Source organism: Pseudophryne corroboree, chromosome 2 (assembly GCF_028390025.1).
Source record: "Pseudophryne corroboree isolate aPseCor3 chromosome 2, aPseCor3.hap2, whole genome shotgun sequence".
In the NCBI taxonomy this organism is placed as follows: Eukaryota; Metazoa; Chordata; class Amphibia; order Anura; family Myobatrachidae; genus Pseudophryne; species Pseudophryne corroboree.
The window spans coordinates 124947290-124973642 of NC_086445.1; the positions used below are offsets into that span (position 1 = coordinate 124947290).

The 26353-nt window shown below is 47.2% G+C and overlaps 1 protein-coding gene across 2 annotated transcripts in view; it reads right to left on the minus strand.

Annotated features, from left to right (window-relative positions):
- Nucleotides 1-5736: 5736 nt before the first annotated feature.
- Nucleotides 5737-26353, minus strand: part of MTMR6 (myotubularin related protein 6) — a 181674-nt gene continuing 161057 nt past the window's right edge. For both annotated transcript variants that reach the window (XM_063951686.1, XM_063951685.1), the window contains exons 12-14: nt 10046-10180; nt 9834-9960; nt 5737-9229 (exon numbers count right to left, since the gene is read on the minus strand). In XM_063951686.1, coding sequence (XP_063807756.1) covers nt 8969-9229; nt 9834-9960; nt 10046-10180 — 523 coding nt within the window. In that variant the 3' untranslated portion in view covers nt 5737-8968. The remainder of the gene's footprint in view (nt 9230-9833; nt 9961-10045; nt 10181-26353) is intronic.

The window sequence follows — 26353 nt, forward strand, 5'->3', positions numbered from 1 at the left end:
GGTCTGAGTGGGGCGTGGACAGCACCTGCTATATAAACCCTCTTCTCAGGTTAGGCAGATGCTGCTGAATCTTTGTTGGTTAGTCAGTTCCTGAAAGCTAGCTAGTACTGTGTAAACTTTGTATTTGTTTGTTGCTTACTGCAAATAGGCCTTGGGATTTGGTATTACACTCTGCCAATCCAGACCTAGCAGTAAGACTGGAGTCAGTCGTTTAACCTGCTGGGGTTCTTTTGCTACTCTGTGAACCTAGCAAGTTTGCGGCTGTATTCTCAGACTTGCCTGCCAAAATCCTTTCTCACTGTGCAAGGTGTTCAGGTGTCAGTTTAGTGGCAGTAAGCTGAACCAGTGCACTGCAAGTGAGGACAAGGATTGTGGAGACTCTCCTTGTGTCTATTATTCCATCTCTGACCAAGGAGTTTACTGCCACACCCGTTGGTAACCCTTTAGGGTTTTGCTGTTGCCCTTAGCAACAGCATTTCGGGTTCTCTACGTATTAAATCACTACATCTTGCTTCTTTCCATCTGAGCATTCCTAACATTAGGGAGACACCCAGTTTCTTAGCCTTTGGGCTTCTCTGTTCACTTTGTGTTTATTTTGTTACCCTATCACCTTCTGTGTATGTAATGTCATATTCCCCAGTCTGTCTGTGAGTTCATTTGTTTTGCACCCCTTACCGTTCAGACACCAGTACATTCCTGCTGGCACTGGTGTGCATAACACCCTGTAGCCATCGAACCCAGGTCTTTCATGGATTTCACCATAAATCTTGCAGAATCCTGAGTGTTACGTAAAAACAATTCAACGTCACTTTTATCAATTGAATCCAATTCCTCAAGTAACGTGCCTGACCACTTTACTATAGCTTTAGCGATCCATGCATAGGCAATAGTAGGTCGCAATATCGTCCCTGAAGCTGTGTATATGGATTTGAGCGTAGTGTCAATTTTGCGATCAGCCGGTTCTTTTAACGCAGTAGATCTCGGGACAGGTAAAACCACCTTCTTTGACAGTCTGAAACAAATGCGTCAACTATGGGTGGGTTTTCCCATTTCTTTCTATCCTCCTACAAAAAGGGAAAAACAACCAGAACCTTTCTGGGGATCTGGAATTTTAACTCCGGGTTTTCCCAGGATTTTTCAAATATAGCGTTTCATTCTTTAGACGCAGGGAAGGTTAGCGAGGCTTTCTTATTATCCGTGAAGTAAGCCTCCTCAACCTGCTCAGGTGTTGCGTCAGTAATATTCAACACATCTCTAATGGCTTCAATCATCAACTGCACCCCTTTTGCAAGAGATGCCGCTCCCCTCAGCACATCCCCCTCACCGTCTGCTGAGTCAGAATCGTTATCTGTGTCATCTTGCATAATCTGAGCAAGAGCACGTTTTTGAGAGTGTATGCTAGGGGGCCCTGGAACAGAACCGGACCATACAGCCATAGAGTTTTGTAAACCCCGAGTTGCTATCTCAGTTTGCGCTACCCTAGTAGAAATCTGAGATCATACCCTTAAGAGAGGCTTACCACTCAGGCTCCTTAGCAGGAATCTGTGCTAAAACAGTGCAATCCTGATTACATGGAATGGGGTCATCCTGAGGACATATCCTCTGCAGCATATGACACAGAGTCCCTAGACATGGCCAGTTAGGGTCAACAAACACTCCACACACACACACACACACACACACACACACACACACACACACACACAGGGAAAACGCAGAGTTTCCCCCCAAGAACGCCAAGAGAGCCACAGAAATTGGAGCCAACCCACACACAGCACTTTTTAGATATAGGAAAACCACTATCCAGCGCTTACTGTGCACCTTAAAAGGTTACACAGTACATACACCGCCTCCCCCCCTTCTACAACTCCCTGGTACCGTACAGGATAGCTGGAGTTGATGAGGAGGAACAGCTCCCCCTGTCAGCGTCTCTGCATGCAGGAAAAATGGCGCTGAATGCTGCTTGATCTGCTCTGAGAAGCTCCGCCTCCTTCCAAGGCGCTGCTTCCCGCTCTCTGGTTCTTTATACCGGCCTGAGGAATATCTGCTGGCAGTGATCTGGGGTCCCTGACAGGCTTCTGACCAGTGTAGGCGCTGGCTCAGGGCACCCCTCACAGCGCTGCACAATGTACAGCTGAGCACCGGAGCGCAGTTAGTACTGCGCTCCCTACCCTGTTGCCGCCATCTTCACACCGGCTCCCTGCTTGCCAGGGGACAGGTGACTCACTCGCCACTGAAGTCTTCTGGCTCTGTAAAAGGGTGGCGGCATGATGCGGGGGTGAGCGATCACCTGTGGCGGCGATTGTTCATTACCCTCAGAAGCTCAGTGTCCTGTCAGCGGAGACCCTGCAGGGCGGACACTACCCCCCCCCCCCTTTAGTCCCACGAAACAGGGAGGCTGTTGCCAGCAGCCTCCCTGTGCCTAAACTCTTATTAAAATTAAAAAAAAAACAGAGAAACTCCTATGGAGCTCCCCTAGCTGTGACCGTCTCTTCCGGGCACATTTTTTAAACTGAGTCTGGTAGGAGGGGCACAGAGGGAGGAGCCAGCCCACACTCTCAAACTCTTAAAGTGCCAATGGCTCCTGGTGGACCCGTCTATACCCCATAGTACTAATGTGGACCCCAGCATCCTCTAGGACGTAAGAGAAAATAGCAGTAGCGATGATGATAATACAGGTTGAGTATCCCTTATCCAAAACGCTTGGGACCAGAGGTATTTTGGATATCGGATTTTTCCGTATTTTGGAATAATTGCATACCATAATGAGATATCATGGTGATGGGACCCAAGTCTAAGCACATAATGCATTTATGTTTCATATATACCTTATACACACAGCTTGTAGGTAATTTTAGCCAATATTTTTAATAACTTTGTGCATTAAACAAAGTGTGTCTACATTCACACAAATCATTTATGTTTCATATACACCTTATACACACAGCCTGAAGGTCTTATAATACAATATTTTTAATAACTTTGTGTATTAAACAAAGTTTGAGTACACTGAGCCACAGAAAACAAAGATTTCACTATCTCACTCTCACTCAAAAAAGTCCGTATTTCGGAATAGTCCGTATTTCGGAATATTCCGTATTTCGGAATATTTGGATATGGGATACTCAACCTGTAATAATAGTAACAATAATGATAATAATAGCAGCAACAATAATAGTATTAATAATAATATGAGCAACACTACCTCTTCTTCATAGGTATATGGGGACCAGTTTTCATAAGTGTACGGCAGTAGGTGCAGCAGATAATGTGTATAAGGAGGGTAGAGGTGCTCTGCGTATATAGATGCTGCTTACTGCTCATTTGATCAGACAAATAACAGGGATGCTCAGCTTCAATTAAACTGTCAAATGAATGACGGCTCAGTCAGACATGGCAGGCTATTATTCCACAGACACGTGCCACTTATCATTCCTCCTTAAGACTTATAACCTTCTCTGGGTGGAAAGAAATCAGAATATGAATCATCAAATGATAAGATTACTGTGACTTCTGCCCTAGATCCCCAGGCCAGGATGAGTAACACAATATGCTGACTGCAATGCAGGTTTTAGGTTCTGGGTTTCTTCTCTTGTACCACAAATTCTAAAAGGTTCTGGTAATACAGTAGCTGTTACCAAATACTTATCTTTTTAAATTAAGAAAACTTTTACTGGAAAAATGAGATGCAAAGGGGAACTTACAGGCAATGCTACCTACTGTAGGAAATATATGGAACCCCTCTTACGAAGATAAGGGATTTCTCCGCAATGCGAGCCTGTGGGTCACTACAACCCACACACTGCATGGGTGTGGATCATTGCATCGACAGGTTCTAGATCGACAATGTTTCAGTCAACCACTATAATTCGACAGGCACGGAAAGTCGACAGGGGTTCTAGGTCGACATGGTCTAGGTCAACAGTTCAAAAGGTCGACAGGAATTTTTCATGGTTTTTTGGTGTCGTTTTCTCCGTACCGTTCCAATCGAAGTCCACGTGGATCGTTAAGTATGAAAAAATTAAGACAGAAAAAAAGTGAAAAAGTCATGTCGACCTTTTGACCTAGAACATGTTGACCTAGGAACCATGTCGACCTAGTGACTGTCGACCAGTAGTGGTCAACCTAAACATTGTCGACCTAGACAGTGTCGACCTTCAGACCGGATCCCCACTGCATACCAAGGCCAGTGATGGACAACAGGTGGCCCCCAGCTCCCTTATTGCCAGGTTTGCTTGGATTAGCTTGTAATGCCTGCTCATGTGTTAGATACTGCACGTGTCACTTTTCATTAAATGTATTGTTTTACCTATTACTGAGAATAAGGGCAAAAAAGGACCTGTTGATGTTGAGTCATCCATGCAGCCCCTGAAGTGCATCCGATTACCAGTCACTGTTTTATACAGAGGCTTCTGTTGTTACAGGTCATCCACCAGCAGGCAGCTCTGTTGGTCTCATCAGTGCAGGGCATTGTGTTCTGACCAGCAATGTGACGAGCCACAGAAGAAGTGGTGACTCTCAGTGCTACATCAATACCAATGTATAAGCTTAGCTTTTTATTAAAATAAAAGCTTACCTGAGATGCTGTGAAAAGGTAAATCTGATAAAGATTGGAGACTCTCGGTGGCTTTGAGGGCTGGACATAAAGGGCAATTAAGAGAGTCTGTACAATGCTGAATCAGGGGCCGGGATGCTGATCACCGGAATCCCGGCCACTGGTAACCCATACCCAACCCTGTATAATGTTAGCCCTGTAACTTGAGGGGTGAGCAGATAGGCTGTGGCAAGAGAGACCTCTGCTGGGCATGCACGTTGCAATTATCTGACAAATATCGATAATTGTAGAGTGTATGCGGGCGACTAATCTTAAAATATCCATTGGTTGGGCATTCCAGATCGTCCGGCATGTGTCTGATGCAATATTTCTCAAGTGATAGTCTACCGCAGCAGTCCATGTTCCTTCCCAGGCACCAGCAGCAAATGCACCACAGTCCACTCTGCTGCGGACACACTCCTTCTCCACCCGAAGAAGCAGCACCACAGTCCACTCTGCTACAGACACGCTCCTTCCCCACCCCTGAGACACCATCAGCACCAAAGTCTGCTCCACTGCAGGCATGCTCTTTCCTCACCACTGAGACAGCAGCAGCAACAGAGTATACTCCACTGCAGGCATCCTCCTTCCCCACCCCTGGGGCAGTAGCAGCACCACAGTCTGCTCTGCTGCGGGCACCCTCCTTCCCCACCCCTGAGGTTGCAGCAGCTGCAGCACCGCAGTCACCATCCCGCCCCTGAAGCAACACTACAGTCTGCTCTGCTGGCAGGCGTCCTCCTTCCCCACCTCTTACACAGCCGAAGCACCGTCAACAGGTAGAACTGGAAGAGACGAGCACTACACACTGACTGGTGGCCTGCATCATCAGAGACAGTGCATGGTAAGTCACAGTGTATTTTTCCATTATATCATTTACAGTCTAATGAAATGAAACACAATAAATAGGCTAGTATAGCTTTTAATTAAAATTATCATGAATCACATATCTCTCACGCAGGGGAAGGATGTGTGAGTGCGAGGTTGAGTGTGTGTGTGTGTGTGTGTGTGTGTGTGTGTGTGTGTGTGTGTGTGTCTCTGTGTGTTTGGGGGGTAATGGGGAAACCCCAGAGATGCCAATGTACCGGGCCCTAAGATTCATCACATTTCCAAGACAGTATTTCAAGACAAGTTCGTACTCCACATTGCACAGGATATTTTTTTTTATTGAATTAAACAATGGAGTAAGTCACAAAAAGTACATTTCTTGAGATCATACACAGAGAAGAACTGACGAATAGACCCCCAAAAAGGAAAAAGAACTGAAAAGCTACATATCCACAATAGTAATGGCAAGCCTTCAGTATGCGGAACCATTCTCCCACAATGCATCATGGGAAGTGCTCCTGCCTTACATACAATCATTATACAGAAGGTAACACACAAGGCACAGTACACACCTGCGATGAGAGTGTACATTTACAAACACTAGCCACTGCCATATATTTGACAACCTTAATAAAGGCACCCTTGGCTCATCTTGGTTATTCTTCAATGGTCGGGGTAATGGGTCAAGTCCTTTATTGATGGGGTGAGGTTGCCTATTGTCAAACTACTTAGATTACAGTGGGATATTAAAGAAACCAATGCTAGTTTTAAATTTAAAACATGCATACTATTGTTTTAAGTTTGGCACGTCAGGATTATCAAAAATATCTAGTACTACAGCAATGGTTCACCGCATAATAAAATGCCAGTTTACACCAACTTGAATATAACTGTCTGTTTCATGCCCCGGGGCAGATTTAGTTGGCTTTAGCAAAATGACTCCAGCTAGAGTCAGGATTACAAACGTAATTCAATAAAAGCCCAGTATAATATGTGACCCCGGAGTGGAGACCCTGGAATGCCGGAGAACCATATAGAGGAGTGGGACCCCCACCGTTATCAGTAAGGCACTTTATCCACACTTTCTGTTGCACTTGCTCCTCTTTCCTGGCTTGGAGGCTGGGTAGGGGAATTTTTTGAATCGAACCAGCCAAAAGTTGGCGACCTTCGACATGGCACACAGCCGAAAGTTGGTGGCCGTAGACATGGCACTATCTACAGGTATTTAGTTATTTAGCCTCAATATTGAAAACCTTTTTGGGAACTATAAAGTGTAGTTATAAGGTAACAACCAATCAGCTCCTGTCATTTTTCAAACACATCCTGCAAGATGGCAATAAGGAAGTGGATTGGAGGGTACTTCATCACTCAATCACTCTCCACTTTATCCCTTTTTAAGGCATAATACATTTGTCCCCAAGGTCTAGAGAGGTGGTGCACCCTGAGGCTCAAACATACCTTCATCTCCAGAAGCCCCCACCATTTTTAGCGCATTGGGTAGGCACAGTTCCTGGGGATGATGTAACCCTATTTGGTCTCTTCTACATAGTACTGGTTATAGCAGTTCATGACTGGTAATGATTTGTTTAAACTGATCCTACATATTCCTGGTAAAGAAACAGAGAAGCCCATGACCATTAGAAAGCGGGTCCAACGCAACCGGAAGCAGAACGACGACCTGCCACTGTACACGTATCGGGAAACAGCTCATACCATTACAAAACATCATGGGATCAGATTACTTTGATTTTTGTTTTATGGTTCCGTGGTGATGTATCACTGCGTCACTGCCTGCGCTGTGTACAGTATAAGCAGCCAGCTAGACAAGAACCTCTCAGCAGCTACAGAGCTTCAATGTAGCTGCACAGAGAATGCAGATAACCAGGACAATAGATGCTGGAGGCAAATTATTATTTTAAGTCAACACAGTCAGCTGCCAGACATAAAATAAAGACAAACTATCAGCAGCAGAAAATAAAGTGATAGTAACTAAATGAACGGCAATGTGTATGATAAGTACAATGTACCAAAACAAGTGTATTTTCATTATAGGAATCAGGGATTGAAACGGTGAAAAACAGGAGCACCCGTTTCCAGTGTATTGATAGGTTGTACGGTCATAAATATTGGGTCACCTAATAATATGGATAATACCGCCGGATGTAAACAGGAACAAAATGCAAGAAAATGATGTCTTAGCATGACTGTCTAATCACTGTTACCCTGACTATTGGTATGGTACATTTATCTTGCTACGTCGCCCTTTGAAATACAACTGTCACCTATTGTTCTTCTTCCCCTTTGTTGCAAATATTGCGAAATATTCTCCTGCCAGCACAAGCTGCATTATTTAACTCTGGTGTGAAAATCAATCATTTCAGCTTTCTTTGACAGTGAATGAAAGCCTCCGATACATTTTCATTACATTACAGGCTGTACAAGTGTACTTTTATACTCATAAAAAATATATATTCAAAAAAAAAAAAAAAATTAAACATTTGAATAATGGATTTCTCTTTAGTGGGGAAAACAACGCACACATTTTAGTCAGCGCGGAGATTCGTCACTTAAACTCCAGCTAAAATTCGGAACCGCTATTTTACTGTTGAGTGAATCTGGCAGTATGTAAATTACACATAGCCAGTTCAGCATTCCGGTCTAAAGAGCCAACTGGGAATGAACTAAGTGATTTAAACATAGCAGCATCTTCGTTTAACAAGCCACACGCTCATCTACACCAGTTTCCCATACTGTTAACGAATATATAAAAAAAAACTAATAAACTAGCACTCCATTTACATATAGCGTCCTGCAACACTCGCTCATCCTATAAGTTTCAAGTTTTCTAGTGCAAATAATTCCCTTTTAAAAATAATCTCAAATGAAGTTTGGAATCCGTACCCCCTGGAATCCCCGGCTTACCTCTCAGTAAGGTTGGGGTATAGTAAGTAGCTTTACGCCTTACCATGTAGCAGTTTAGTTGGTCTTGACAAAGATACAAGAGTTTGTGATAAACATTAGCAAGATGTATGTATACTGTATGTTACTGATATGTTGCAACAAGCCACAGCCAGATCACATGTACCTCTAGGACAGTAAAGACCGTTGTAATAAAATACAGCTACCTAATGGCGATAATAAAACATCCGCTGTACATACGCATTAGGGACGTGTTACGCACACTCCAGTGTTACTCGCCAGTAGATAAACACCGACTTCATATACTCAACTAGGACCCGTTACATGGTCATTAATGCGTTATATTTATAGTAGACGCCTTCAATGGCTATATAAGTAATATCATACTAGTTCAAGCAACTCCTGAATCCCGTCTAACATATCAATCATGTATTTCACTTCCCTAGAAGTATCAGTGTAACCTGAAAGGCTTCAAATCAGCGGCTTAGACTCACTCAATGTAGCCAAATTCAGGCTGCACGTTTCCCAATCTCTCAATTCCATGTAAACGGACGTGTAATACACAGGACGAAGGCCCTGTGCTAGAAAGGGTTATACAGACACCGAAGGCACTTCCTGCAGAGTCCTTTTTTAACTAACTCTCATTTTGGCAACTCCAAACTCCAGGCTGACAATGGAAGGCTCCGCTTTGGTCACCTCCTCTGAATAGTTAGCATAGCGGTTGTCTTCTGTGGTGCTGCCCTCTATAGTTCGAATGGGGTCCTGCAGAGGCTGAATTACTTCTTCCTTCTTGTGGCAGGGAGACTCTCGGAGTTTAGGTGACTTAGTGGTAGGGGAGCAGATAGTGTGGTTGCCGGCGTAGTCTCCTTCCTTCTTAAGGTTGCTGATTTTCTGCAGGAGGGAATAAACTGGGACGGTTATCGTCACTCGACACAGAAAAACGATAGTGCAAAACCATCTGTGGGCTAAAAAGAATACTTCTGAGAATGCAGACCATTCACAGGGAGACCTGGACATTGCGGGTCTGAGACTGCAGTCTATCAAGCCAGTAGGACATAAATGGTAGCCCTGGTCCCAACTGACCGGATAGGTTGTACCCACTCAGGCATTTCTATAATGGCATCTTCAGGGGGGTTCAGTATGAAATGGCGGCGGATGGTTCCGGCTGTCATGATCCCAACAGCGGGATTCTGTCAGCCAGAATGCCGGCAGAGAGGTGAGCGCTAGAAAGCCCCTTGCGGGCTCAGTGCGTTCACCACAGGTTCTATTATCCCTCCATGGGTGTCGTGGACACCCACAGAGGGAGAACAGCCTGTGTAGCCAGTATTGCGCCGCTGGTCGGGATTCCAACGTCAGCATTGCAACCGCCGGGATCCCGACTAGTAGTATTTTAACCGCTTCCCCTTCAGGGACAGCAGTATCGCACAGGAATAATGGCAGTCATGTAGGCCCCAGTTTCAGTAAAGTATACCGTAATACTGTCAACACCTCTTACCAGCTGGAACTGTTTCAGCTCATCCTCCAGAACTCTGTTCTCAGCCATCATGTTAAGCAGCAGGTTGGCAATGGACTGTCTGGGGTGCAGGGTCAGGTCAAACTGGTGGTACATGTTCCTCCAAAACCTGCTCACAAATGACAGAAATGATGGCTACAACACAATGCCGTCAGGACAACATGAAAGTTGGCGTATGTGGAATATGGACTTACTTGAAGTTGAAGTGGAAGGTGCTGGGTTCCAGAATGGGCAGGGTCTTTAGGGAGCTAAGATCAAATAAAGGATTCAGATACTTGCTCTGCTCGCTCAGGAGATGAGCCCACAGCGAATAAGTCTTCTCTTTTAATCTGTAAAACAGGACATGACGGCTAATTACTAAAGGGTTTATTTTACTTTAAATATGATTTATTTTACTAAATGATCTTCCTTCTTAATAAAATTATTTTAGTGGGTACCTACCCTGGCAAACCCACCACACCCAATAACCAATGTAGGTATTTAGCAGGTTGCCAGCACTTATATATAGCCAGAACATCTGTCGTTGCCCTCTATGCTGCATTGGAACCTGTTAGTAGCAGGAGGCACCCATAATAACGGCTTTAATTGATTGCCTTATGGGGCCCACACACGGTGCTATTTGTGCTAGGTGCGATTTGAGCCTATACAATCTTTGCTATGCCATTTGGACTAAGGGGTATATTCAATTGATGCTGAAAACTGCAGTCTCTCGAAAAGACGGCAGTTTTCGACTTTTTAAGGTCGAATCGTGATTCGACCTATTCAATCAAACCCCAAATTTTTCGACAAGCACGTGGATTGGCAGAATAGCTGCCGATCCACGTGCTTGTGTCGAAAACGGGGCCAAAACCGACAGGTTTTGGCCCCCTTTTCGACCATCTCAATTCGACTTTAAAAAAAGTCGAAGTGAGATGGGGAGAGCAGCGCCGGAGACGGGCAGAGCCGAGGCGGGGACGGGCAGAGCCGAGGCGGGGACGGGCAGAGCCGAGGCGGGGACGGGCAGAGCCGAGGCGGGGACGGGCAGAGCCGAGGCGGGGATCGGATGAGCAGCGCTGGAGGATGTCACAGCCGCCACCCACAGCAGCGTCCACCTGGCTCCAGCAAGCGAGACCTCACTTGCTGGAGCCAGGTGGACGCTGCCATGAGCGGCGGCTGTGATGCAGGGACAGAGAGGGGGGACTGGAGAGGCAGAGAGACTGGGGGGGAGGGGGGCGGGGGAGAAACGCAGGCAGAATGGGGAGAGCAGAGCTACATAGCCGCTGCTGTAGCGCTGCTCTCCCCTGTCTGCCCGCGGCTCTCCCCCGTCTCCTCCCCACCGCATTTCAATTCGATTTTTTTTAAAAGTCGAATTGAGATGTCATTTGAATAGCCCAGGTCGGATCCATTCCGACAAATGAATGTCGGACTGGATCCGACTTCAATTGAATATACCCCTAACTGGGGGTATGCTATTTGAACTACATGCTATTTTGAATACACTACAACACAGGTTCTCAAACTCGGTCCTCAGGACCCCACACAGTGCATGTTTTGCAGGTCTCCTCACAGAATTACAAGTGACATAATTAACTACACCTGTGGACCTTTTAAAATGTGTCAGTGATTAATTAATACACCTGTGCACCTGCTGGGTTACCTGCAAAACATGCACCGTGTGGGGTCCTGAGGACCGAGTTTGAGAACCACTGCACTACAATGTACTATGGGGGTGATTCCGAGTTGTTTGCTCGTTAGCTGCTTCTAGCAGCATTGCACACGCTAAGCCTACGCCTACTGGGAGTGTATCTTAGCATAGCAGATTTGCTAACGAAGGGTTAGCTAATTTTCTCGTAACGATTACCCCGCAGTTTCTGAGTAGCTCCAGACTTACTCTGCCAGTGCGACGAGCTCAGTCCTTTTCGTTCCTGGTTTGACGTCACAAACACACCCAGCGTTCGCCCAGCCACTCCCCCGTTTCTGCAGACACTCCTGCGTTTTCAACAAGCACGCCTGCGTTTTTCCACACACTCCCATAAAACGGCCAGTTTCCGCCCAGAAACACCCACTTCCTGTCAATTACACTACGATCAGCAGAGCGATGAAAAAACTTCATTACGCGATGAGTAAAATACCAAACTTTTGTGCCAATTTACTTGGCGCAGGCGCACTGCGTACAATGCGCAGTTTGCGACTAATCGCTCCGTAGCGGAAAAAAATAACGAGCAAACAACTCGGAATGACCCCCTATGTGTGCTGTAGTAAAAAAATACCTGCCTGCATATATTATTTTGCCTGGAGATATGGACTAGACAGGAGCGCGCATCGCATCGCAAGGGACAATACACACGGTGCTATTTGAACTAGATGCGATGCTATTTGAACTAAAAAGATCAAACAGCGTGCGAGAATCGCACCGTGTGCTGGTCAGCGCAGAAGGTAATCAGCGGAGGTCCAGGCTATACTTTATTGCTGGGACCTTCCTAACTACAGTGATTTCTGTGGATTTCTAGTAAGGTATGCCCAGGAACGGAAAGAGATAAAGTAAAATTCATATGAAAAGGGGAACTTAACTCAGTTTCAGTATTTGACATGAAAACATCATAACAATCAACAAGTTAAATGTACACGTGAAAGTAATGTGCTATAATAAAAGTTACAGAAATAAAATGGCAAGTATGTTTTTTTTTTCTTCATTCTCTTTTGGGAATTTAGAATTAGTGTTAAATGCTTCTCTAAACCAGCATTACACAGCAGCTACACGTGTAAAATAGTGACCAGGCAGCAGCGGAAGGAAACGTATATATTAGGCAGTGCCTGGCAGCTCTGGCCTGTTGAGGAAGTGCAGGGTGATTTCCAGGGTAATGCATACAAAAGGTGGTAGGAAGGGTGATCCAGTGCTGACTAGGATAGTACTTGCATGGTGGTAATTAGTTTGTATATCATGTGGCATGGGCAGCAGATTTCTAATTGGCCAAGAGCAGTGACCAATCATATGCTGGCAGCACGCACAACCATCAAGACTGAAAAATACAGATCAGTCCCCCGGAGCCACCGTCTCTCAAGGGTCCCACCACTCTTTAATACCAGGTGCACCACAGGGCACAATAGTGCCCTGTTAATGGGCAGTGTGTGATTGTGTACCGGTGTGTGACAGTACGCTTGAATGTGTGTGACTGTATATATGTGTATATGTGTGGACTGTAGTGTCCTGCGGTCAGGAAAGGGAGGGAAGGAACACACTCTCCCACTATTCACACGAGACGGGACCCAGCCCAGCAGCTGCAGAAGGGAAGTACACACACCCTGCGTAACATAAAATGGGGGTGTGACACATGTCCTCTTTTCATGTACGCGCTGAAGGTCTGCGTGAAATAACCCGATTCCTGCGTACCAAATGTTGCTCTTTAGGGCCCCCCAATCTTAGGTGACCCCCAAAACAGGCTAGTGCACACACAGCTGAGAGTTACACCTAGTGCCCACACAGCTGAGAGTTACACCTAGTGTCCACACATATGGGCATTACACCCAGTGCCCGCACAGCTTAGCGTTACACCTAGTGCCCACACAGCTGGGTGTTATACCTAGTGCCCACACAGCTGGGCGTTACACAGAGCAGCCACACAGCTAGGCATTACACCCAGTGCCCACACAGCTAGCCTTTACACCTAGTGCCCACACAGCTGGGCGTTACACATAGCAGCCACACAGCTGGGCATTACACATAGAAGCCACACAGCTGGGCATTACACATAGAAGCCACACAGCTGGGCATTACACATAGAAGCCACACAGCTGGGCATTACACATAGCAGCCACACAGCTGGGTGTTACACATAGCAGCCACGCAGCTGGGCATTACACATAGCAGCCACACAGATGGGTGTTACACATAGCAGCCACACAGCTGGGCATTACACATAGCAGCCACACGGCTGGGCATTACACATAGCAGCCACACGGCTGGGCATTACACATAGCAGCCACACAGCTGGGCATTACACATAGCAGCCACACAGATGGGTGTTACACATAGCAGCCACACAGCTGGGCATTACACATAGCAGCCACACGGCTGGGCGTTACACATAGCAGCCACACAGCTGGGCATCCCACCTAGTGCTTGGTTTAGCTGCCAAAATGGCTGAGCCACGGTGTGTAGACAACAGGTACATTTTAACACTTTATGTATAGAAATTAGGTTTAGAAATTTGCACCAGGATATCCTATTGTACCCGAAAAGCGGGTGCGAGGCACTACTTATTGGGGATTTTGTTTTACCTGCCCGGTAAGAGCTGGCTTTTCAGGGAGGCGTATGCGAAAACACAGATGTCACTGAACCTGCGTGTTTTTGTGCGAGAATGGATTATTTTTGGTTTTACTAATAGGATTGCTCCCCAAAAAATAATCTGGAAACATTTTAGAAATGTGTCCGTTTCTGCACCCAATGATTTTTAGACGATAAATGGATACCCCCGTAGTCTGATCCCGTTTCACGTGCAATAAAAATATTCTTTAAATTCACTGAATATGACAAAAACAGGTGTGGCATTACTTTCCCATAAATGTCTAATAAGGCAACAAAAGAAAGCAGCACTGTTTCCCCAGGCTAGGGGACCTCAATCTGAGACCACAGCTTAATCCATCCACAAATGATTCATTTTTGGTACAATGACCTAATTACTGCCAATTACTAAAAGCCAGATTGACAGAGCATTAATCTGTATAAACACAGCAAACCAGTGGCTCTGTCATATAGAAATAATGCTATAAGGTTAAAACTAATTGCTGCCACTGAGCAATCACCAAGATGTAATTGTGCCGATTAAAAAACTACCACAGACGAAATACTTAATCTTCTGTGACAACCTAAGAAGCATATTTATCACAATCCGCATCTCATATGGATGGGATGGGATAAAATTGCCCAAATTCGCAATGCGATATTTTAATATATTGCAAGGATGTATCAAATGTCACATGTAGGAACAGAGTTTGCAAGAATGCTCGGTCCCTGCGAATCCTCTCCCCACACTTCTCAGGGTACTTTTTGCAAAAAATACCGAGAGAGTGTGACGGCTCATGCACCACTGACTATCCCCCCCTCCTCCACAACCCCAGCCCCCTTCCTGCTAAGCTCACACCTGCATACAGGACTGGTGATTGGTGAGCTCCGGTCATCTAATCCTGTGCTCCTGCAGTGACCCCATTCATCAGATCTATGCAGTAAAGTGAGCTGCTGCCAATGACTTCATAGGGAATACATACCTTTCACCGGCGCCGGGATCCCGGCTTTCATGATCCCGACAGTGGGACCACGGACACCAGTATGCCAGCAGCGGGGCGAGCACTAGAATATCCCTTGCGGGCTCGCTGCGCTTGTCACGCTGCGGGCACGGTGGCTAGCTGTGCCCGCCACAGGATTTATTCTCCCTCTATGGGTGTCGCGGACATCCACAGAGGGAGAAAAGCCTGTGGCGCCGGTATTCCGGCATCGGCATTTTACCGCCTGTCGGAATTACGGCGTCTGCATTGTGACCGCCAAGATCCCAACAGGCGTTCTCGTGATTTCCTCCCCTTCACAGTATTCACTTTTCTGACCAGATGCCCGGCTGGCCTTATGGTCTCTGGGGGCAGTGTGTGGTGCCAGTGTTTTTTGTTTTTTTACACTGATCAGCCTGTGGTCTATCGGACACACATGGATAATCACAGGCATTGGCACAGAGCGGGCAGGGCAAGGAAGGCTGAGCTAGAGTAGGTGAAAAGCCATCTGAAGATGGCGTTATCACAGGGGTCCCTCCGATATTTAGATTGTAGTAAATTTGAAGCAGATCACATTTCCCATTACAACTAAGGGAAATACAATCTGCTTACTAAAATTGCAATATTAAGGACTTGGAGGAACCTTCTCCACCAATTGCCCATTAGTACATTTAGGTGATACTAAAAAAGTGCGAAAAATAAGATTTTACTTACCGATAAATCTATTTCTCGTAGTCCGTAGTGGATGCTGGGACTCCGTAAGGACCATGGGGAATAGCGGCTCCGCAGGAGACAGGGCACAAGAATAAAAGCTTTAGGATCAGGTGGTGTGCACTGGCTCCTCCCCCTATGACCCTCCTCCAAGCCTCAGTTAGGATACTGTGCCCGGACGAGCGTACATAATAAGGTAGGATATTGAATCCCGGGTAAGACTCATACCAGCCACACCAATCACACCGTACAACTTGTGATCTGAACCCAGTTAACAGTATGATAACAACGAAGGAGCCTCTGAAAAGATGGCTCACAACAACAATAACCCGATTTAGTTAACAATAACTATGTACAAGTATTGCAGACAATCCGCACTTGGGATGGGCGCCCAGCATCCACTACGGACTACGAGAAATAGATTTATCGGTAAGTAAAATCTTATTTTCTCTGACGTCCTAGTGGATGCTGGGACTCCGTAAGGACCATGGGGATTATACCAAAGCTCCCAAACGGGCGGGAGAGTGCGGATAAAAAGCAAGAACTCACTGTTAAATAGCGCCCCACAATTTTTGTTTATGTATATTCACAAATAATGTCAATATAAAATTGTCCTGGAAGACTGCGCATCCGTAAACACTATGTGTGGTAGTGATGAATTAGAATGAAAAAAAGGAGAAAAAACGGACAGCGCTGAGTTCCAGGAAATATATAAGACGATGAGAGCCAACAATTCAAAAATAATACAAATTTAATATTGTGAATCAAGTAAAAAACGGAATATAAAATATATATAATTTTAATAAAAGCTGCATATACACCTAAAGAGAAAAATTTTTTGATTATAAATCACCTCTAAATATTCCGTGTCTGGACATAAAATGAGCATAAGTTCATATTAATCAAGAATGAAGAGAATGTCCATAATTGATAAACACCGGTGAATGCTGTGCGCTTAGCCGGCTATGGGAAATGTGCAGGCAGTCCCGAAATGTAGCTGACTGAGTATGAACACAAGACAGCTGGCAGTTAGGCGGGGGACTGTGATCCCGGAATGTGATTAGTTACAAACCACCTGGTTCAAGGTGACTGTTTTACCTCTCCTGTGGGCTGGCGATGGGCCGAGCGTCCTCGGCCTGATGTCCTGCAGTGCCCACTTGCGCTATGCAGCGTGAGGAGGTTCAGATGATATCCCGGGTATAGAGAATATGCCAGTGTTGTGTTGTAAAGCCGCGGTCGGCGGTAGTTGAAAGATTACGATGCACTCGTACCGGAGCAGAACAAATGATGTAACGATGATGACACTGAGGTAGAGGTGAGCTGGAGGCGGAGTCCTCTGCAGCACCGAATGAGAGAACTCCAGGTCCTCCTCAGCCAGGGTATCAAATTTGTAGAATTTAGCAAACGTGTTTGCCCCTGACCAAGTAGCTGCTCGGCAAAGTTGTAAAGCCGAGACCCCTCCGGCAGCCGCCCAAGATGAGCCCACTTTCCTTGTGGAATGGGCTTTCACAGATTTTGGCTGTGGCAGGCCTGCCACAGAATGTGCAAGCTGAATTGTACTACAAATCCAACGAGCAATAGTCTGCTTAGAAGCAGGAGCACCCAGCTTGTTGGGTGCATACAGGATAAACAGCGAGTCAGACTTTCTGACTCCAGCCGTCCTGGAAACATATATTTTCAGGGCCCTGACAACGTCAAGTAACTTGGAGTCCTCCAAGTCCCTAGTAGCCGCAGGCACCACAATAGGTTGGTTCATGTGAAAGGCAGAAACCACCTTAGGGAGAAATTGAGGACGAGTCCTCAATTCTGCCCTGTCAGAATGAAAAATTAAGTAAGGGCTTTTATATGATAAAGCCGCCAATTCTGACACACGCCTGGCTGAAGCCAGGGCTAACAGCATCGTCACCTTCCATGTGAGATATTTTAAGTCCACAGTGGTGAGTGGTTCAAACCAATGTGACTTAAGGAACCTCAAAACAACATTGAGATCCCAAGGTGCCACTGGAGGCACAAAAGGAGGTTGTATATGCAGTACCCCTTTTACAAATGTCTGAACTTCAGGTACTGAAGCCAGTTCTTTCTGGAAGAAAATCGACAGGGCCGAAATTTGAACCTTAATGGACCCTAATTTTAGGCCCATAGACAGTCCTGTTTGCAGGAAATGGAGGAAACGACCCAGTTGAAATTCCTCTGTAGGGGCCTTCTTGGCCTCACACCACGCAACATATTTTCGCCAAATGCGGTGATAATGTTTTGCGGTTACATCCTTCCTGGCTTTGACCAGGGTAGGGATGACTTCATCTGGAATGCCTTTTTCCTTCAGGATCCGGCGTTCAACCGCCATGCCATCAAACGCAGCCGCGGTAAGTCTTGGAACAGACAAGGCCCCTGCTGGAGCAGGTCCTTTCTTAGAGGTAGAGGCCACGGGTCTTCCGTGAGCATCTCTTGAAGTTCCGGGTACCAAGTCCTTCTTGGCCAATCCGGAACCACGAGTATCGTTCTTACTCCTCTCCTTCTTATGATTCTCAGTACTTTTGGTATGAGAGGCAGAGGAGGGAACACATACACTGACTGGTACACCCACGGTGTCACCAGAGCGTCCACCGCTATTGCCTGAGGGTCCCTTGACCTGGCGCAATATCTGTCTAGTTTTTTGTTTAGACGTGACGCCATCATGTCCACCTTTGGTTTTTCCCAACGGTTTACAATCAGGTGGAAGACTTCTGGGTGAAGTCCCCACTCTCCCGGGTGAAGGTCGTGTCTGCTGAGGAAGTCTGCTTCCCAGTTGTCCACTCCCGGAATGAACACTGCTGACAGAGCTATCACATGATTTTCCGCCCAGCGAAGAATCCTTGCAGCTTCTGCCATTGCCCTCCTGCTTCTCGTGCCGCCCTGTCTGTTTACGTGGGCGACTGACGTGATGTTGTCCGATTGGATCAATACCGCCTGACCCTGAAGCAGGGGTTTCGCTTGACTTAGGGCATTGTAAATGGCCCTTAGTTCCAGAATGTTTATATGAAGAGATGTTTCCATGCTTGACCACAAGCCCTGGAAATTTTTTCCCTGTGTGACTGCCCCCCAGCCTCTCAGGCTGGTGTCCGTGGTCACCAGGACCCAATCCTGAATGCCAAATCTGCGGCCCTCTAGTAGATGAGCACTCTGCAACCACCACAGAAGAGACACCCTTGTCCTTGTCGACAGGGTTATCCGCTGATGCATCTGAAGATGCGATCCGGACCATTTGTCCAGTAGATCCCACTGAAACGTTCTTGCATGGAATCTTCCGAATGGAATTGCTTCGTAAGAAGCCACCATTTTTCCCAGGACCCTCGTGCACTGATGCACTGACACCTGGCCTGGTTTTAGGAGGTTCCTGACTAGCTCGGATAACTCCCTGGCCTTCTCCTCCGGGAGAAACACCTTTTTCTGGACTGTGTCCAGAATCATTCCTAGGAACAGTAGACGTGTCGTTGGAATCAGCTGCGATTTTGGAATATTTAGGATCCACCCGTGCTGACGTAACACTACCTGAGATAGTGCTACTCCGACTTCTAACTGTTCACTGGACCTTGCCCTTATCAGGAGATCGTCCAAGTAAGGGATAATTAAGATGCCTTTTCTTCGAAGAAGACTCATCATTTCGGCCATTACCTTGGTAAAGACCCGAGGTGCCGTGGACAACCCAAACGGCAGCGTCTGAAACTGATAATTACAGTTTTGTACTACAAACCTGAGGTACCCTTGGTGAGACGGGTAGATTGGGACGTGGAGATAAGCATCCTTGATGTCCAGAGACACCATATAGTCCCCTTCTTCCAGGTTTGCTATCACCGCTCTGAGTGATTCCATCTTGAATTTGAACCTCTTTATGTAAGTGTTCAGGGATTTCAGATTTAAAATTGGTCTCACCGAGCCGTCCGGCTTCGGTACCACAAACAGCGTGGAATAATACCCCTTTCCCTGTTGTAGGAGGGGTACCTTGATTATCACCTGCTGGGAATACAGCTTGTGAATGGCTTCCAAAACTGCCTCCCTGTCGGAGGGAGACTTTGGTAGAGCAGACTTCAGGAACCGGCGAGGGGGAAACGCCTCGAATTCCAGTTTGTACCCCTGCGATACCACCTGTAGAATCCAGGGGTCCACTTGCGAGTGAGCCCACTGCGCGTTGAAATTCTTGAGACGGGCCCCCACCATGTCTGAGTCTGCTTGTAAAGCCCCAGCGTCATGCTGAAGACTTGGCAGAAGCAGGGGAGGGCTTCTGCTCCTGGGAAGCGGCTGCATGGTGCAGTCTTTTTCCCCTTCCTCTGCCCCGGGGCAGGAAGGAATGGCCTTTAGCTCGCTTGTACTTATGGGAACGAAAGGACTGAGTTTGAAAAGACGGTGTCTTTTTCTGTGGAGTGACCTGGGGTAAAAAGGTGGATTTTCCAGCCGTTGCCGTGGCCACCAGGTCCGATAGACCAGCCTCAAATAACTCCTCCCCTTTATACGGCAATACTTCCATATGTCGTTTGGAATCCGCATCGCCTGACCACTGTCGCGTCCATAACGCTCTTCTGGCAGAAATGGACATAGCACTTACTCTTGATGCCAGGGTGCAAATATCCCTCTGTGCATCACGCATATATAGTAATGCATCCTTCAAATGCTCTATAGTTAACAGTATATTGTCCCTATCCAGGGTATCAATATTTTCAGTCAGGGAATCCGACCACGCGACGCCAGCACTGCACCTCCAGGCTGAAGCGATTGCTGGTCGCAGTATAACACCAGTATGTGTGTATATACTTTTAAGAATATTTTCCAGCCTTCTATCTGCTGGTTCTTTGAGGGTGGCCGTATCAGGAGACGGTAACGCTACTTGTTTAGATAAACGTGTGAGCGCCTTATCTACCCTAGGGGGTGTTTCCCAACGTGTCCTAACCTCTAACGGGAAAGGATATAGTGCCAATAATTTTTTAGAAATTAGCAGTTTTTTGTCGGGGGAAACCCACGCTTTATCACACACCTCATTTAACTCATCTGACTCAGGGAAAACTATTGGTAGTTTTTTCACACCCCACATAATACCCTTCTTTGTGGTACTTGTAGTGTCAGAAATGTTCAATGCTTCCTTCATTGCCGTGATCATGTAACGTGTGGCCCTACTGGACATTACGTTTGTCTCCTCACCGTCGACACTAGACTCAGTATCTGTGTCTGGGTCTGTGTCGACCCACTGAGGTAACGGGCGTTTTAGGGCCCCTGACGGTGTCTGAGACGCCTGGACAGGCACTAATTGATTTGCCGGCTGTCTCATGTCATCAACCGTTCTTTGCAAAGTGCTGACATTATCACTTAATTCTTTAAATACGATCATCCAGTCAGGTGTCGACTCCCTAGGGGGTGACATCACTAACCCAGGCAATTGCTCCGCCTCCACATCATTTTCCTCCTCATACATGTCGACACACACGTACCGACACACAGCACACACACCGGGAATGCTCTGATAGAGGACAGGACCCCACAAGCCCTTTGGAGAGACAGAGGGAGAGTCTGCCAGCACACACCAAGCGCTATATATATATATACAGGGATAACCTTATATAAGTGTTATTCCCTTATAGCTGCTGTTTATATAGTTTTTAGCTGCCAATAGTGCCCCCCCTTCTCTTTTTTACCCTGATTCAGTAGCAAGTCTGCAGGGGAGAGTCAGGGAGCCGTCCTTCCAGCGGAGCTGTGAGGGAAAATGGCGCTTGTGTGCTGAGGAGATAGGCTCCGCCCCTTCACGACGTCCTTATCTCCCGCTTTTTCTGTAAAAAATGGCAGGGGTTAAAATACATCCATATAGCCCCAGAGCTATATGTGATGTATTCTTTAGCCAATCTAAGGTATTATCATGTTATATTGCGTCTCAGGGCGCTCCCCCCCAGCGCCCTGCACCCTCAGTGACCGGAGTGTGAAGTGTGCTGAGAGCAATGGCGCACAGCTGCGGTGCTGTGCGCTACCTTAGTCTGAAGACAGGATCGTCTTCTGCCGCCGATTTCACCGGACCTCTTCGCTCTTCTGGCTCTGTAAGGGGGCCGGCGGCGCGGCTCCGGGACCCATCCAGGCTGAACCTGTGATCGTCCCTCTGGAGCTAATGTCCAGTAGCCTAAGAAACCCGATCCACTCTGCACGCAGGTGAGTCCGTTTCTTCTCCCCTTAGTCCCACGATACAGTGAGCCTGTTGCCAGCAGGACTCACTGAAAATAAAAAACCTAAAATATACTTTTATTCTAAGCAGCTCAGGAGAGCCACCTAGCCTGCACACTTCTCGTTCGGGCACAAAAATCTAACTGAGGCTTGGAGGAGGGTCATAGGGGGAGGAGCCAGTGCACACCACCTGATCCTAAAGCTTTTATTCTTGTGCCCTGTCTCCTGCGGAGCCGCTATTCCCCATGGTCCTTACGGAGTCCCAGCATCCACTAGGACGTCAGAGAAATAGGATTTTAATTACCTACCGGTAAATCCTTTTCTTGTAGTCCGTATAGTATGCTGGGGTCCACATTAGTACCATGGGGTATTGACGGGTCCACTAGGAGCCATTGGCACTTTAAGAGTTTGAGAGTGTGGGCTGGCGCCTCCCTCTATGCCCCTCCTACCAGACTCAGTCTAGAAACTGTGCCCGAGGAGACGGACATCTTCGAGAGAAGTATTTTACACAGATAGTGGCGAGATTCACACCAGCTCACACACAAGGCAAACCAAGCTAACTAGCTTGAAACATCAGCAACGGCTGAACAATATTACTTACCAAGTAACGAAACAGTACTTACCAAGAACTAAGCAGTACTGAACTAAGCAACCACTGCAGGATCACGAAGCGCTGGGCGAGCGCACAGCATCCTCTACGGACTACGAGAAAATCCTATTTTCTCTAACGTCCTAGAGGATGCTAGGGTCCACATTAGTACCATGGGGATGTACCAAAGCTCCCAGAACGGGAGGGAGAGCGCGGAGGCTCCTGCAGAACCGATTGGCCTCTGAGGACCTGAAGTTTAGTCAAAGTATCGAACTTGTAGAACTTTGCGAACGTGTTCGACCATGACCAAGTAGCCGCTCGGCATAGTTGTAAAGCCGAGACACCCCGGGCAGCCGCCCAGGAAGAACCCACCTTACGAGTAAATTGGGCCTTAACAGATAGGACACGGCAGGACTGCCGTAGAATACGCATGCTGGATAGTGAACCTGATCCAGCGAGAGATCGTCTGCTTAGAAGCAGAACACCCAATTTTCTTGGGATCATACAGGACAAACAGAGAGTCCGATTTTCTGTGATGAACAGTCCTCTTTACATAGATTTTCAGAGCCCTTACAACATCCAAGGACTGATGAAATTGAGGAGTCAGTAGCAACTGGCACCACAATAGGTTGGTTGATATGAAATGCCGACACAACCTTTGGAAGGAACTGCGGAAGTGTCCTGAGCTCAGCTCTATCTTCATGGAAGATCAAGTATGGGCTTTTACATGACAAAGCCCTCAACTCCGACACACGCCTAGCAGAAGCCAAAGCCAACAAAGTGACAGCCCCCCTACGTGAGAAACGTGACCTCAACCTCCTGTAGAGGCTCAAACCAGTCGGACTGGAGGAACTGCAACACCACATTAAGATCCCAGGGCACAGAAGGTGGCACAAAGGGAGGCTGGATGTGCAGAACTCCCTCCAAAAAGGTCTGAACCTCAGGGAGGGCAGCCAACTGTTTCTGGAAGAAAATGGATAGGGCAGAAATCTGGACCTTTACGGAACCTAATCTCGGGACCATATCCACACCTGCTTGGAGGAAGAGGAGAAACCATCCAAGTTTAAACTCCACCGTAGGAAACCTCTTGGATTCACACCAAGACATGTATTTTTTCCAAATGCGATGGTAATGTTTAGACGTTACTCCTTTCCTAGCCTGTATTAGGGTAGGAATGACTTTGTTCGGAATGCCCTTCTGAGCTAGTATCTGGCGTTCAACCTCCATGCCGTCTATCGTAGCCGTGGTAAGTCTTGATAAGTGAACTGCTCCTGCTGCAGCAGGTCCTCCCGAAGAGGAAGAGGCCTCGGCTCTTCTAGCAGTAGATCCAGAAGATCCGCGTACCAAGCTCTTCTTGGCTAGTCCGGAGCAGAGGATTGCCTGAACTTTTGTTCTTTTTTTAGAACTCATGGAATGAGTGGAAGTGGAGGAAAAACGTACACCGACTGGAACACCCACGGAGTCACTAGGGCGTCCACCTCCACGGCTTGTGGGTCCCTCGACCTTGAACAATACCGCCGAAACTTCTTGGTGAGACGAGAGGCCATCATGTCTATTTGAGGTACACCCCAAAGACTTGTCACCTCCGTGAACACCTCCAGATGGAGGCCCCACTCTTCTGGATGGAGATCGTATCTGCTGAGGAAGTCCGCTTCCCAGTTGTCTACTCCCGGAATGAAAATTGCCGACAGCGCCAACGCGTGTTTTTCCGCCCTTAGGATGATTCTCGTCACCTCTGACATTGCAGCTCTGCTCTTCGTTCCGCCCTGTCGGTTTATGTAAGCCACTGTCGTTACATTGTCCGACTGCACTTGAATGGCCCGATTTCTCAGAAGATGGGCCGCTTGGAGAAGCCCGTTGTAGACGGCTCTTAATTCCAGAATGTTTATCGGCAGGCCGGCTTCCAGACTTGACCACCTTCCTTGGAAGGTTTCCCATTGAGTGACTGCACCCCAGCCCCGGAGACTTGCATCCGTGGTTAGAAGGATCCAGTCCTGAATCCCGAACCTGCGGCACTCCAGAAGGCGAGGTAATTGCAGCCACCAGAGGAGTGAGATCCTGGCCTTTGGCGACAGACGTATTCTCTGGTGCATGTGCAGATGAGATCCCGACCATTTGTCCAGGAGATCCAGTTGGAAGGACCGAGCATGAAATCTCCCGTACTGCAGAGCCTCGTAAGAGGCCACCATCTTCCCCAGAAGGCGAATGCACTGATGAACCGACACCTGGGCTGGCTTCAGGACATCCCGGACCATTGTTTGTATCACCAACGCTTTTTCCTCTGGAAAAAACACCCTCTGCACTTCCGTGTCGAGGATCATGATCATTCCCAGAAATGACAACCTCCTGGTTAGTTCCTAATGTGTTTTTGAAAGATTCAGGATCCAACCATGTTCTTTGAGAAGTTGGCTCGTGAGAGCTTTGGACTGTAACAGCTTCTCCTTGGACGATGCCTTTATCAGCAGATCGTCCAGATATGGGATTATGTTCACCCCCTTTCTGCGGAGGAGAACCATCATTTCCGCCATCACCTTTGTGAATACCCTCGGTGCTGTGGAGAGGCCGAATGGCAGGGCCTGGAATTGAAAATGACAGTCCAACAGTGCGAATCAGAGATAAGCTTGATCCGGCTGCCAAATCGGAATGTGAAGGTATGCATCCTTAATATCTAGGGCAGGAATTCCCCCTCTTCCAGACCTGATATCACCGCTCTTAGAGACTCAATTTTGAACTTGAACTCCCTCAGAAAGGGGTTTAGTGATTTTAAGTTCAGAATGGACCTGACCGAACCATCCGGTTTCGGTACCACGAAAAGGTTTGAATAGTAACCTTTGTTTTGCATCTGGGGAGGAACTGGTACAATAACCCGTGCCTTCAACAACTTCTGGATGGCACCCTGTAGGGTAGCCCTGTCTGCAGGCAAAGCTGGCAAGCCTGATGTGAAGAACCGGTGAGTAGGGAGATTCTGAAATTCCAGCCGGTACCCCTGGGACACAATATCTTGTACCCAGGGATCCAAGCCGGACGACACCCAGACATGACTGAAATGTCTTAGTCTCGCCCCCACCGGCCTTACCTCCGGGGCGCGCGGTCCACCATCATGCTGAGGACTTTGGCGTACCTGAAGCAGGCTTCTGTTCCTGGGAACCCGCAGCAGCAGGTTTCTTGGATTTTGGTCGACCTCCTCTAAAGAAGGTGTTGGACGGTTTGGACTTTCTTGTTTCAGTAACCCGAAAGGACTGTGATGCAGCTGAAGAAAACGGTTTCTTCGTAGCAAGTACAGCTGAGGGGAGAAGAGGTGACTTACCAGCCGTAGCCATGGAGATCCACGCATCCAACGCTTCCCCAAAGAGAGTCTGACCTGTGTAGGGAAGGGTCTCCACACTTCTCCTGGATTCTGCAACGGCAGACCACTGGCGCAGCCACAGTCCTCGACGAGCTGAGACCGACATGGAAGATATTCCTGCAGCCATTGAACCCAGGTCTTTCATGGATTCCACCATAAATCCTGCAGAATCCTGAGTGTTACGTAAAAACAATTCAACGTCACTTTTATCCATTGTATCCAAACCCTCAAGTAACGTGATGATCACGCTGTGATGTTAATGATATTCAGATAACCGTTGTGATAAGAGTTCTGTAATAATAAATAGTGATACCAGGTATGATTGTGCTAATTGCACAGAAACAAGTGTTGGAATGAGTGATTTGAAATCATAAAAGTCTTCTTCTACAATTAATGGATGGTATACTGCACCAAAGATAGATTAACTCACGTGAGTTCTGGAAT